Source organism: Malaclemys terrapin, chromosome 9 (assembly GCF_027887155.1).
Source record: "Malaclemys terrapin pileata isolate rMalTer1 chromosome 9, rMalTer1.hap1, whole genome shotgun sequence".
In the NCBI taxonomy this organism is placed as follows: domain Eukaryota; kingdom Metazoa; phylum Chordata; order Testudines; family Emydidae; genus Malaclemys; species Malaclemys terrapin.
Window position 1 is genome coordinate 105,701,015 of NC_071513.1, and position 14,965 is coordinate 105,715,979.

General features: G+C 49.7%; 1 protein-coding gene across 3 annotated transcripts in view; it reads left to right on the plus strand.

Annotated features, from left to right (window-relative positions):
• DLG1 (discs large MAGUK scaffold protein 1) overlaps positions 1-14,965 on the plus strand; it is a 498,578-nt gene that overhangs the window by 35,122 nt on the left and 448,491 nt on the right. For 2 of the 3 annotated variants that reach the window (XM_054039243.1, XM_054039244.1), the window contains exons 6-7: positions 5,055-5,207; positions 8,675-11,082. In XM_054039243.1, coding sequence (XP_053895218.1) covers positions 5,055-5,207; positions 8,675-9,144 — 623 coding nt within the window. In that variant the 3' untranslated portion in view covers positions 9,145-11,082. Of the gene's footprint in view, positions 1-289; positions 322-5,054; positions 5,208-8,674; positions 11,083-14,965 lie in introns of those variants that run through there. The other variant, XM_054039246.1, reaches the window with a different exon arrangement.

Sequence of the window (14,965 nt, forward strand, 5' to 3'; positions counted from 1 at the left end):
CACAGCTTGATTGTGCATTGTGTGAAGAAGTACTTCCTTCTGTTTGTTTTAAACCTGCTGCCTTTTAATTTCATTGGGTAACTACTGATTCTTATGCAAAGGGGTGAATAACACTTCCTTATTTACTTTCTTCACACCACTCATGATTTTATAAACCTCTATCATATCCCCCCTTAGTCGTCTTTTCCAAGCTGAAAAGTCCCAGTCTTATTAATCTCTTCTCATATGGCAGCTCTTCCATACTCCTAATCATTTTTGTTGCCCTTTTCTGAACCTTTTCCAATTCCAGTATATCTTTTTTGAGATGGGGCGACCACATCTGCACGCAGTATTCAAGATTCCCACGGGCCCGATCCAATATGCATCCTCAGGCTGTCTAAGAGCACATAGAGAACTGGTCTCCACACAAAAAGCAGCCAAGGAGCGGGTGGGTCCCTTGTACTCAGTAGAGCTGTGATTAGAGCACTCACCTGGGATGTGTGAGGCTGAAGTTCAAATCCTCACTCTGTCTGGTTCAGAGCTGAGCTCCCACTTCCCAGCTGAGTGCACGAACCACTGGGCTGCCAGATGGGGGGCAGCAGCAGCGCCACCTTGCTGGTCTGTAGCGAGAATGGGCTGACGGGCCTCATTCCAGGAGAGGGGCCGTGGCTGACTCCCAGCAGGGAGGGGTGCCTTACTACCTTTGAGGGGAGGGGCATAGGCCACACCCCTGCCCGGGACATTTCCTGCTCCACACTCACAATTGCTTTCCTAGGCAGCCCGTGCATTGCACAGGGAGTCGGAGCGCCTGCCTCAGGGCTGGAGGTTCCATGGGGGAGCAGGGCACCTAACGTTAGCCATTGCAACGCTGAGCCTAAATGCCCCGTGTGGAACTAGCCCCGAGCCTGTGAATTTGCACTGGAGGGAAAGCTGTCGCTATCATTTCACAGCATATGAGGCTCTCCTGGCTGAATTACACCCTTTACCAGGCAGAGCTATTACCTAATCATGCTGCTTTGTCTGTATTTCTATTGAGAAACTTGTTAAACTACAGACAGAGATTCCTTTTGGACATCACATCCTCTCTGCTCCCCAGAGGAACCAGCAGCCAGTTACAAAGGCCCTCTGCCATTCTGCGTCTCCTGCTTGGGCCGTAGGGATGAGGGTCGGTGAGCCAGCCCATGTCCTGTCTGGATATTCTTCCCCCGTTTGCTGTTAAGGAAGGTGCCAGCTAAACTCCCTGGGCTTCTCTCTCCTGTAGTTACTAAAGTCCCTGGAAGGGCGTTAGCAGTTGTTGGGGTGGGCCCGGCTCCGGCAGCGGCAGCACGCCGGTTCACGCCAGCGGGGCCCGGCTCCGGCAGCGGCAACACGCCGGTTCACACCAGCGGGGCCCGGCTCCGGCAGCGGCAACACGCCGGTTCACGCCAGCGGGGCCCGGCTCCGGCAGCGGCAACACGCCGGTTCATGCCAGCGGGGCCCGGCTCCGGCAGCGACAGTGCACCAGCTGGGTGCTGGCCTTGAGTTCTGATGAGCCAAACCTTTCTTCATCCTGAATGGAAAACCTGCTTGTGTCATCAGCAGGACTGGTGCCATGCATGCTTTGTGCACCAGATGGTGCCATGCCAGAGCTCAGCCTCTCACTCAGTGAACTAGGGGAGAGGTTGGCATGGAACCAGCTGTGATAATCTGCCTCTATTGTAAGCCCCACTCTGAGGTGGGGAAGTTTCCTTATGTTCTGTCCCAATGCACTTCATCAGCCAGGCCTCCTGGAAGCCGAGGGGGCTTTGTCTGCGGGTTCTAATGACCGCACTTTGTGCTGCTGTTTCTCTGTTCTCCCAATGCCTCACAAACCTCCCCACATCCTAGGGGGCGAGCGTCATTAGCCCCGTTTTACAGGTAGGGAGATTTTGGCTCAGAGAGGTTAAATGACCTGCCTCAGGCCACATAGCGAATCTGGGGAGGAGAACCTACATCTTCCACACCTGGGCCTTAACCCCTTGGTGTACAGAGCCTTTCACCTGCAGGCTGCCCATTGAAAGCTAGCCCAGGTTGGCTGTGTATAGCTGAAAGCTGCTACCACCTCACGTTTGTTTAGTGGGGCTCAGTCCAGATTCAAACAGAGAGGTGACCACATCGCAAAGTAATCCCGTCAGCATTGGTACCTTCCTTGGCCGTGCCAGTGGAGATGTAGAGGGAGAACTCACTCCCAAAGTTGGTCGTCCCGGAAGGTCAATGCTGAAGCACCCAGGACAGTGTAGGGAAGCTTGTACCAGTGATGCCTGCTGCATTCCCAAAAGAAACAGCAGCCAGTGGGGCTCCACTCACATGCTTAAAGTTAAGCACTAGCTTAAGTGCTTTGCTAGATTGCTAGCAGGAGCGAACCCTCAGTCTCTGGAGCTGTCCATCCTGAGACTGCCAGCAGTTTTGTTCTGCACTGTTCATTTGTTAAATCAGACCATTGTGTCGTGGTGGTGTTCACTTGACAGGGAGGGTGAGTGGAGGGGGAACATGGCCACGCCCTAGTGGGAGAGGGAGGAATTTCTGACACCTACAGCAAGTCATCCGCTGAGGCTGTCTCTCATTTGCCCAATGCAGACATTGAGGCTTGCCTTCTGCACAAGGGCACTGTGAAGATTAACTAGTTCGTGGAGCCAGTCCTGCAGGCCTTGTGCACTCAGAACTCCCACTGAGGCCATTAAAGTCCACAAGAGTTCTGGATGCTCAAGGCATGCAGGACTGGCACCAGTGTCAGTGAAAAGAGTTGACGATGGGTGCTAATTATGTTTCATTTATTAATTAATATGTTGCAGCTTGTAAAGTAACATGCATAATTAGCCCCGTTCAGAGGCAGCAGAGGCGGATCATTAATTGATTCCCATATTCATGTGCTGAGCTGGGGCAGGACTGAATGCAATACCGCTCTCTTGTAAACCCAGAAAGGCAATCGTGAGGCTACTTCTGGACGACTGGAGATTAGAGACAAGTGGGAGTCACGCCTGGTCTTCTAAAAACCAATCATCTAAGCAAATAATTCATAGAAATGGAGAGCCCCTCTGGGAAGTTTCCTGCAAAGCCGCTAGGACTGTTAACGCTTTCTCAGATTGTATAGGCTCCAGCGAGGAGGCCGGAATTGACTTGTTGTCTTCAGCCTGAGAGAGGGAGACGTGTACTCACCGGAAACACCTCCCTGTGAGGAGAGGACAGCACTTGAGCTTCAGCTCTGTGAAAGCCCCAGGTGCACATAGGCGTCTGATGGAATGTTAGGAACACTTTGATAACCAGCAATTTCCTTCCCCTAAGGAATGTCCTTAATTCTGCCCTGGGAGCAGAGGACTGCCATGGGGATGAGTAAGGCTCTAATCGAGGTAATACAGAGGAAGCCAGAGATTAATTGTTCCGTAATTCATATAAAATAAACAAATTACTCCGATTAAGTACATGTCTAAATCTTCCAGCCCAAAATTCTCAGCTGCAGATGTGGAGTTTGCCCTCCGTGGCTTAGTTCTCAGAACGTGGGCTCTGTCAAACACACGCAATCAGCAGGTAGCATTTGGCTTTTACTAGACAACAAAGTGAAGCCATCTCATGGGACTCAGCAATAGCGTTTTATGGCAGGCAGCTTCCTGTATCAAATTGGTTCAAATTATGTCACATTCCTCCTCTAATCGTTCATTAATCACTGAAGCCTGACGAGAACAGCAGTGATCACTTTTCTTTTTCCCTAGAAGAACAAAAGGAAGAGGCGGGCGAGATGTGCACACATCACACCCTCCCCTCCCCCGGCATTGCAAACCTTCTGGCTTTTATGTCAGCACTGGAGCTCAAATTAGCAGATTGACAGTTATTTTGCGGCAGTTAATCCATTTGTAAAAGCTAGTCTGGACACTTCCTACATGTTTGTTCCAGACTACAAAGTTTGTCATTTACCTTAGGGCTTGGGGGAGTGTTCATACTAGCCTTTACAAATTGGTTAAAACCTTGCAGTGCAAAGCTCTACTGCAGACAAGCCCTTTATGGAGAGGCTGTCTGGCTTTTGCTTTTGGATGTAGGTTCTTTTTAGTCCAGTTCACAAAGAATGTTTCTCAGTTTATGAAATAAAGTAGCACAGATCTGCACTGTGCCCTGTAATGTGGTTACTTGGGTTTTATTTCACCATGTAGATAACATGGAGATCTGAGGAAGGGACAATCTGAATCTGCATCCAGATCTCAAACTTTGATCTTTCTCCTTTCAGTCCTTTTCAGGATCTCTGCATCTCCTGAGTGAAAGCACCAAAGTACTGTTAGGGTCTTACAGTATTGCAGGCCTGGTCCTGACACAGGAAATATGGGAAGTTATGTGTTGTATGAGAACTAATGCTCTTGTGATGATCTCATGACATTTCAGCCCAATCTAGCTATGATAAATTTGGATTTGCAGAGCCGGTTTCAGTTTGTAATTTTCTTTTTCCAGTCTCTCTTTCCTTGTATGCCTGCACTGCAGCACGTAACTAGCTCTGGACAACACTCCATTGTCTCTACTAGATCTCGCCAGTTCTTGTTATTTGCATTTGGAGACAGGATTTTTTTCTCCTGTGTTTTAATGTGATAAAGGAGGAGGAAAGTTTAGATGTGGCTGAGATTCTGTATTTATTTCATTTAGAATATCATTAACATGATTTGTAGTTCTCTCTGAGTTAGGCATTGCTGAACAGATAGGTGAGCACAGATTTGGGTTCTTTCCAGTCTGGAATGCATCTTTATGGGTTATGAAGGGAAGGCAATGAGGCCTAGTGGATAGTCTGGAACTCAGGAGACCTGGGTTATATTCTTGGCTCTGCCACTGGCTTGCTGGGTGATCTTGGGCAAATCACATCATGTCTCTGTGCCTCAGTTTCCCGATCTATAAAATGGGGGAAATGATGCTGACCTCCTCTGTACAGCGCTGTGAAACCCACAGATGAAAAGTGCTGTCAGACCTTGGTATTATTGTAATTAAAAGCTGCACGATGTGATTCAATAATCCATTAGAAAGCCCTTTCCTAGGATTCTGCCATTAATCACAAAGTGATTTTTTGTGCTTGATTTAATCTGCAGGGCTTTGGGGGCTGGTTAACAATGCCGGGATCTCCACATTCGGAGAAGTAGAGTTCACCAGCATGGAGACCTACAAGGAGGTAGCTGAAGTGAATCTGTGGGGGACGATCCGAACTACCAAGGCTTTCCTCCCTCTAATCCGGAGGGCCAAAGGTGAGTGATTTCCCACATGTTAGCATCCCCCGAGCATGTTTGTAACCCTGCTCTCCTGCTTCTCAGGTGTGTTAGCAAACGAAGGGCCGACTCCCATTGCCCTGCACCTGGTGTTGCCAGGATGAGGGGTATGTGAAATGCTACCAGCTGAGAAGGGCAGTGTTCACACCTGGACACAGTGGGTGTGAAAGAACGCCACTCAGTGAAGGGCAACAGAGAAACCACCCAAACAGTCTGCTAGTGACTTTCCCCCGCAGGGCAGGGTTCTATATTACTGTCCATCACGTCGCATCTGAGTGCAGGGTTTAGTCCATCACCAGATGGGTTTCATAACTCCTTTTAACTCCTTTGGAGTTGCTGGACATGGTAGATATGCGGCCAAAAGCACCTCCCGAGTTGCCCTTCTGTAAATAAACCGGCTCTGCTCTTGCTGGCCTGGAGAAGCTACAGTGGCATCAGGGAGATTGTTTCCTGCTGCATCTCAGGTGGCTCTGGGTTTGTTAATGTAGGGTGGCTCGTCATAGCGAGTGCGGAGCTGCTGGGATGGGGATTGTTAGTGTCGGGTGGCTCGTCATAGCGAGTGCGGAGCTGCCGGCACGGGGATTGTTAGTGTCGGGTGGCTCGTCGTAGTGAGTCCAGAGCTGCCGGCACGGGGATTGTTAGTGTCGGGTGGCTCGTCATAGCGAGTGCAGAGCTGCCGGGATGGGGATTGTTAGTGTCGGGTGGCTCGTCGTAGTGAGTGCGGAGCTGCCGGCACGGGGATTGTTCGTGTCGGGTGGCTCGTCGTAGCGAGTGCGGAGCTGCCGGGATGGGGATTGTTAGTGTCGGGTGGCTCGTCGTAGCGAGTGCGGAGCTGCCGGCACGGGGATTGTTCGTGTCGGGTGGCTCGTCATAGCGAGTGCGGAGCTGCCGGTACGGGGATTGTTAGTGTCTGGTGGCTCGTCGTAGCGAGTGCGGAGCTGCCGGCACGGGGATTGTTAGTGTCGGGTGGCTCGTCGTAGCGAGTGCGGAGCTGCCGGGATGGGGATTGTTAGTGTCTGGTGGCTCGTCGTAGCGAGTGCGGAGCTGCCGGCAATGGGGTTTCTAGACTAAAGAGCACAAACCTGGGGTTCACATGGATTTTGCAAAGAGACGTAAGGGGAAGAAAGTCCCATATTAAGCCAGCTAAGCTATTACATTACAACTCTTCTTAACCTCAAAGCACACTATGGGTATGACAGCTGTGTCTGGGGAGTTACATTAACAGCAGTGAAGGACAGGAAGTGCAGGAAATTACAACATCCAATTAAATTGCACTAGCTGAGGTTTCCAAATGGTCTCTAGGCACAACCCCAGGCAGGGGGCATCTGAGCGATGCCATCGAGGAAAAAGAGTCCTCCATGGCTGCACCCCACTGGAATGGTCCCAGCCTGCTAGCCAAGCACAGAGATGTGCTCATAGCACTTGCTGCTGCCAAACCAGCCAAGACCCTTAGGCTGCTCTGCTCGCTGCCTGGAGGCAGGTAAACCCTTCGCTGAGGAGGCAGACACCAATCCCACCTTGTCCTCGGGATGTCTCCTCCTGGCAGCTGCGTCGCCCTGGACCTTTTACCCTCACTACTGTACAAGCTCGGGCTGGTGTCGGGGCTTTGAATTCAGCCATTCATGTGGTCTGCTGCTGAGCACCCTAGTTCCCACCACACAGGATTGGCCCAGCTCCTCATCCCAACCTCTGCTCAGCACCTCGCAGTCACACTGTGAAGGGCTGGTTCTGACGTGACTACAGTCAGATTCTAAGGGCATGTCCTGCAGCTGTCTCCTCCTCTGCAGTCTTTGCATTTGTCAGACATGCTGGGTGAGGCCACAGAGTTCTGCTCCCGGTTCTCGGCCCTGGGCAGGCGCAGGAATGCTGGGTCGTGGGTGGCTGCACTGCCCTGTGCGGCTCTGGGAGCAGCTATGCCTAGAGCGTCGCTGTGCAGGAATCAGCACACGCCCACGAGTGCCTTGCAGCCGGCAGGTTTGTTTGCTTCCCCCCCAGTCAGTGACCAGCGTGACGCAGAAGGGTAGCAGAGGCAGCAGGAGGAACTGAATTTGGAGACTGTAACTTTGTGTCAGTTCTAACTTGCTATTTAAATCTGCCTCCCGGAGAACAATGTAAACTCCCTGGTGGGCGGGTGGCCGGCGAGAGCACTGCGCTGCTGCCCCTGGGCACGTGCCCGTCACGTACTGCAACAACCCACAGCTAGAGCCACCAACAGGATTAAATCTTCCTTCAGGCTGCACTTGTAATAAGGGGTCAGCAGCCCACGAGGCCTCTCGGTGCAGCCTGGTGACAGGTTTCCTAGATGCCCAGAGGATGACTTGGCTCCTAACTGTTCCTGTTCACATTTTCATACATTATGAAGGGAACAAACTGGGCTCTCAAAACTCAGAGCCGCTCCACTGAAGTTGGTGGGTTGCCTCTGGTTTCTAAGGTTGTTGCTGGGAGCAGGCTGTTGTCCTGTGTTTGTATTGCTAACTCAGCACGCCCAGGCTGGTGCGCAGAAAGACCCTAGAGTCCTGCCTAGCTCTGGCGATTAGCAGACGTCGCTCTGCCCTGCCAGTCCGTGTGGCTGAAGCACCATTTCTGGAAGGGTTGTGACTGATGGCCTAGCTATCATGGAAACAGAGGAATGGTCTCCAAGGTATTTCAGGCAGAGGGGCAGATTGCAAAACACCTTCCTCCCTTCCAGTGGTTTGGCAGCTGTTTTCTACTCAGACAGATCTAGCTCTTCACTGATGAACCTCCAACCTCTCTATATGCTGCAGCCCATATGCAACTGTCTTGTAACGACCGGTGCACTTTTCTGTACACTCACACCGCTGCCGTGCCTTTGGCAACAATAATGAATTTGGATACAAATGGTGCTAAGCATCCTTCAAACACATTGTGCGACTGGACTGTGCAGCCACATACCTGTACGGCTGATAACACAGCTGTACTGCCACACCCCTCCCAGGGAAAGTCCAGACAGACCCTCTGGTTCAGCAAAACTGAACAAAAACATGAGACAGAAATTCGGTTTATCCCAGCACGGGGATAATCTCTGACCATTCTCCTCCCTTGGGAGTGAGATTAGCTGCTGGGCAAAAGGGCAGATGCTGGGGACTTCGAACTGGGAGGACCCAAGGAACTATGAGGAAACTTGTCTCAGCCCTGTATTTCTCAGGAAATCTGCACTGAGTGCCTTTGCTTCCATCAACTGTCCTGGGTCCCTCTCTGCACTGGCATTTCAGCTTCACTGGCTGAGTAGCCTTTGGTCCCTGGTTTGCCGATTACCACAATTAGCAATTGGCATGCACTGTTATCCCATTTGCACACACAGTCACGATAATTACACACAGTACTCAGGAGCATCTGACTTCAGAGCCTGTTCTATCTAATGTGTTGAGTATGTAGTGCTCATTCCTTCTGCTGACATCCCTGTGATTTACCTGGCACCTTCCTAGGTCGTGTGGTGAACATCAGCAGCATGATGGGTCGGATGGGCAGCCCTGCTCGATCGTCGTACTGCATCACTAAGTTTGGGGTGGAAGCCTTCTCCGATTGCCTGCGGTATGAGATGCAGCCCCAAGGAGTGAAGATCTGTGTGGTGGAACCTGGGAACTTCATAGGGGCCACCAATCTGTACACCCCTGAGCGAATTAAAGCCATAGCAGAGAAGATGTGGAAGGAGCTTCCGGAGACGGTGCGCAAAGACTACGGCAGGAAGTACTTGGATGAGCAAATCACCAAGATGGAGAGTTACTGCAACAGTGGCTCACCAGACACCTCGCCAGTCATCAACAGCATCACCCATGCACTGACGTCGTCCGCCCCCTACACCCGCTACCACCCCATGGATTACTACTGGTGGCTCCGCGTGCAGATCATGACGCACTTGCCTGCTGCTGTTGCGGATCGGATCTACATTTACTGAGGCGTCTCGTCACTAGGCTGCCAAGGTGGGAGGTTAATTTCAAAGGGCATGTTGTACAAATTTCCCATTAGTCACTTTTGTAATTTTTTTAGCTGATTTCAAGGTACCATAATTTAGATCTAAAAGGTTAATTTAAACATTTGAATGTAATTTAAAAGGCAGTAATTGTTGCATGGGACCTTTCGTAGGCAGGAATGTGTTATGTATATTGTAGGGACCCAGCTCTGTACTATTTATTTCAAATATTCCTTTTTCTTTTCCAAAATCAGATGCCAAGTTACACTCCTCATTGAATTTACAATTGCTCTGAAGGGATTTTCAGTCTAGCTGCTGCTGACCAAGTTACACCAGCTTTGACAACTCCTGCCTAGGAGGCAGCCTTCACACCATAGACCGCAGGCCCTCCTGCTGCAATGGCATATTGCTGCAGACTGATGGGTAAGGGCTGCAAAGGTTGTTACAGGGACTGACCATAATAGCACAAGATACTGTTGGTTTCTTTAATTCAGGGATCCTGTCCTATAGCATTCTAAGCACTGAAATGAGCAGCTGATCCTGTCCTGTAATCATTACAGTTATGAAGATGGAAACTGGGTCGTAGGGAGCTGTTCAGTCTCTCTCTCCCACACACTTCCTTTCCAAGGAGTTTGATAGATCATGTGCCCAACCCTGAAGCCCTTGCTCCCAGCTGTTCTTTCCTCACATGAGTATTCCACTGAAGCCAACGAGCGTGAGAAGCATTGCACAGGCGAGTAAGGCTGCAGGATCAGCCCATGTTAGTATTTCTCATTTCTTCAGCAGTAGCTGAACACTGTGACTTCAAAGTCAAAAGCTTTGAAGTATGTTTAATTGCACTAGTGTTGACATAATGTAGTACAGCAGCAGCACTGACCATTTCCATATGAGAACCAGTTCCTGTATTTTTCCAGGATCATTCAGAACCAACAGTTAAATTCACCTGGACCATGAATGTCATTTTTTCACTTGCGACCTCCGCGTTCATCACCTTCTTAGCACGGATTGAACAGTGCCTTGCACAATGGGGCTCTGGTCTGATTGGGACTTCTAGGCCTAATGCAACACACAGTACATAATAAGAGTAATAATTTACACTGAAGGAGTCATGGCGCTGAAACATTTGTCTAGCTAATGTAGTTTGGATATGATCTTTAGTAGAAAATCAATAAAAAAAGGAATAAACTTTAAGGGCAGTTTAATATCCATGATGGTTATGATGTTTACATTTCTTAGAAATAAGGCTACGATTTTGTCATAGAGGTCACAGTGGTCACAGAAATCGTGAATTTGAATAAAGTCCATGAAATCTTGGAAATGGCTGTAAAAACACATTTGACTAGGCCTCCAGACTGAGTGGCGTTGCAACCTAATCCACGGTGTGACACTCAGGTTTGGTCCATTGATCCCTCTGTCTCCATCTACAGAAGTGCAGAAGGGCCAAACCTGAGTGGCACTGAGACTCCATGTGCTGGGTCACAATGCCTGGAGTAGGGAGCCAAGCCTTGCCCCGCAGGACAGGAGCCACTGCTGTGGGGTGAGTGTGGGGTGGGCTCGAACTCCCACCCCTCCTCTTCTGTGACTTATAGATTTTTCCCCACACCTCTGTCATGAAATGTACTAAAAAAATTGCCAACATCGCAGCCTTACTTAGAAACTTTATTTTGTATTGTTAAAAAAACCACAAAAACACATCCATAAAAATCAACACCAGCAACAAAAAAGCCTTTCACAGAGGAGTGTTGAGTATTACATTTTTGAAGCGTGGGAGGTGAGCAAAAATGTAACTACGAGTTAATTTTGTTAGAGAAAATGGAGAGAAAGGATTTGTTGCGCTGTTGTAAGTACTGTAGCAAGTGGAAAGAGGAAGTGATCAAAATATCCTTTGACTTGATTAACATTAAAACTAATGGTGATAAAGTCCACAGGCTCCAGCTTTTTGTTTTTTGATATTTAAGGTGAGAGGCTTACATCTGGACTTGGCCCGACATGAACACCTGAGTTCTGCAGGTTTGGTACAAGAGGAGGACATGTGCGCACACACACTTTACACAGCTGTTGAATTGTAATAGGTTTCTGTGGTCTTATAAATTCCAAGTTGGGCACTTTAAGACTGACTATAAGTAATTAATTCAGTCTACTCTATCTCATGACAAATACCGGACTCACACATAGTGACTGCTTAGACCCAGACATCTAGGGTTTATTCTGTGTAAACCACCCATTGACTTCAATGAGAGCTGTACACATTAAAAAGCTATAGGATTGAGCCCTGTTGAGCTTAATCAGGGACACCAAAAATGTTGCATTAATTTGATGGAATAAGTGGGCCCAGAGTGTCAAAGATGTTAACAGGACCCTGAAACTGTCCAACATTATCAGGTTTCAACAAAGTTCGGTGTTTGGCATTCAGCGACCTCAGCCTCACTAGTACCATGGCAAACATTCCATTCAACAGCTTTTTAACCTTTTATTAAAGCTATAGAAAAAGAAGGAAAACCAGTTAAAGCATTTGAAATGTAAAGTATTAAATAAGGCTTTTATTTTAACCAGATTTCCTTTCCCTTTAGCTGCAGAGAGTTTTATAAGGAAAGACACCCTTCCTGACGCTCTTTCAGGTAGAATGACAGTCGATGTAGTCATCGTTCTTTGCGGGGGAGGAAGAAGTTAGTTGGCATGGGGTGGAGCTGTTGTTGCTGAAGTCCCATCCCATTTCCTAAAAGACAAAACAATGCACAGGCACAAAGGGGAGAGAAAGGACAACAAAGATAGGAAAGGCAGCTTCTGTCTCTGGTGTCGACTCTCATTTGCATCCTCACTGCTGGAGAAACAGCCACAGCACATATTCTAAGAGCCACTCTGAGATCTGGTAAACTTGTATCAGGATCTGACAGTTTAGGGCATTTCTTTTAACTCCCTCTCTGGTCACAGGCTTATTGCAGCATTACAAAATATAGTCTTGTCTGGCAAAGCCAGACTCTTATTCAACAGAAGGCCCAAGAAGAGAGAGAGAAAAGAAAAGAATTAAGGGGGGGATTTGAAGGAAATGACACATGCCAGGTGCTGGCTGGGATTTAGCTGAAGCTGCTGGAGATTGTGATGTCATCTGGGTCCCTCTCTCTGTCCCGGTCTGGTCAGGACATCTCCCAGAATCAGGCCCCTCCGTGGGTGCTGTATGTGTGAGGGCATGCCAGCGGGGGCAGGGTCACGCTGGCAGGGGCAGGCCTACGCCATTCTTGGAAGTACCGGACTGTCTAGTATTCTGGGGATGCAGCGGTGGCCACCCTATGTGCATTGCGGGGGACGAGTAGGACCCCCATGATACACTCACAAGTGTAGAGTTTGGGCAGAAGCCCCCTGGAAAAGCATCCATGAGAATGCCAGACTAATTCAGTAGTTAACTATGTTAGAATCAATTAAGCATGTTAAATTGAGATCTCTGGCTCACATTTCCCCTAACAAGGATTGTTGATCCTAAACAAGCATTGGCAGTGCTTAAGGGGGTCAGCAAGTCAGTATTTAAATGGTCAAGAGGAGCCACTTTTAAAAATAAGTTCAAAGAAGGTGTTCAAAACTCTGGATGTTGAATTATCCCACGTTCGGCTAGGAAAAGATGACAATACGTTGTGAACAAAGTGCTCAGTCTCATTTGTAATGTGTTTATTTTGATAAGGAAAGGAAGGAGCCTTTCCTAAAGCCACAGAGCTATCTACAAAGGTTGGACAGAGATGTTCTCAAGGCTCTGATTACAGGGGCTCAGAGCCAGCAAATGCGCTCTCAGACGTGAATGGAACAAAGCAGGGAAGGTGGCTCATAATAGACAGGTTCAGCAATGCAAAGGGCATCTACCCCTTAGGCTCAATAGCCGTGATTAAGTCCATGCTTTAGTGCTGGGGTTCCCCACCATGTCTGCATGGAGATCTATAAACGACCCAGACCGTGCTCTGTTTGAAACAGTAGCAAGGGATGCACGTGCACTCCTTTATATTCATTGCTGATGAATTCAAACAAGCGATTTCTATGCCTCTGCAAGGAGAATGCACGCCGACATAGTCGTGCATTTTTAGTTACTATTTTACAGTATGAACATTTATATGCATATTTGCCTCAGACCCTGGGCTCCTGGCAATCCGCCAATGCAGAACTTGATGTTGCCAAGCTTAGGACCCCTTGGTTTAGTGGGATGCCCAGCCACTGTGGCCCAATTCAGCACATTCAGGAGCATATTACCGATGTGATGGGCTTGAGCTGGCTATAGACACACAGATTCCAAGGCCAGAAGGGACCATTGTGATCATCTAGTCTGACCTCCTGTACAGCACAGGCCATAGAACTGCCCCAAATCATTCCTAGAGCAGAGCTTTTAGAAAAACATGCCGTCTTGATTTTAAAATGGTCAACGATGGAGAGTCCATCCCTACGCCATGGTAATTTGCAGCATGACTTCACAGCCCAAGCCTTGCTCTGCTTCAGGAAGTGATTGGAGCACAAAATCTCACACTCATCTCACTTGGGGAATGGACTTGGTTGATCCAGCAGGGCCCAGAGGCAGGGCTGTGATGACCGAGCAGAGCTTAGTGGAGGTCTGTGTTTTGGGGTGGGGTTCTCCTGGACCAGCCAGGGACTCCTGCTCAGTCTCTGTATCTGATGCTTGCCAGAATGCGTTAATCACCACAGCCGGGGCTCCGCCAGTCAAACAGTGTGGGTGGGTTCTTGTAAAGGGCTGAGCAATTTCCTGGCTGCCAAGAGCACTGAGCGCTACAGGCGGAGTTAAAATGGGTAATTGAATCTCATGCTTCAGGGTGCATGCTGTTTGCCGTGGGGAAGGGAGGGACAAGAGCCATGTTGGGGGGGGGGGAAGCCCACCCCACCCCACCCCCAAAGTACTGTGCATACGTGTAGTTTGCCAGATGTTTGTTGGAGGCCTGAGGCAGGCTACCTTCTTCTAGAGCATCAGGTATTAACAATGCTAGAGGCATGATTTCTGGACCCAACGGACTGGTCTAAATGGCAAATGCGATACCCGCCACTGCAAGGCGTCTGTGGTGCAGCTAGCGCCCCTGCTGCTCTCAATGCTGGCCAGAACACATCGGCCTCACCAGTTCCCAGGCCAGCTGTATGCTGTACGCACTCTAGAGGGGGGGGGTGGTATCTGTGCTGAGGAAACAGAAGTGGGGAAAGGCTGAACCTCCCAATTTTGCAGCCGACCCAAAGATTGGGGGAGGCCTGCAGAGGGCCGGTCACTAACACAGAGCAATATGGCTCGCTTGGTAACCTGGGTGCAAGCCAACAATATTCCTTTTAATGCGGCTAAATGTACAGATAGCCCCCTCTATTAGCGGGGGCCTCGGAACTCAGTTGGGAGTGTTCCGGCTGGGATGCTGCACTCCACCCTCAGCGATGACAGCTCCCATGATGCCTTGGGGAAGATGCCTTCTGCATCCTGGGCGAAGGGAGCCTCGTTCTGGATACAGAGGTCCCTGGCGTGTGGGGAGCGGAGAGCCTGGCCAGGGGACTAGGACAGCTTGTGGCGCTCTGTCCGAGCTGCTGAGCGTCTGCCGGGGCACTTGGCACGCGGGGAGCTGCGGAAGCTGTTGGTGGGTGTCAGCAGAGACTGTTGCTGAGCCCAGCGCTGACTGAGGCCGGCCTGCAGCGCAGGCAGTGGGAGTAACCACCTCCTGTGTTGGTTGGGAAAGTGCTTACAGGGGAAGCGGGACAGCGACAGGACTGTAAGGGGGTGCCTGAGTCTGAGAAGAGACAAAGCGGCCTTGTCGTCTAGCCAGGAGCCAGGTTCCTGGCCTCTGGG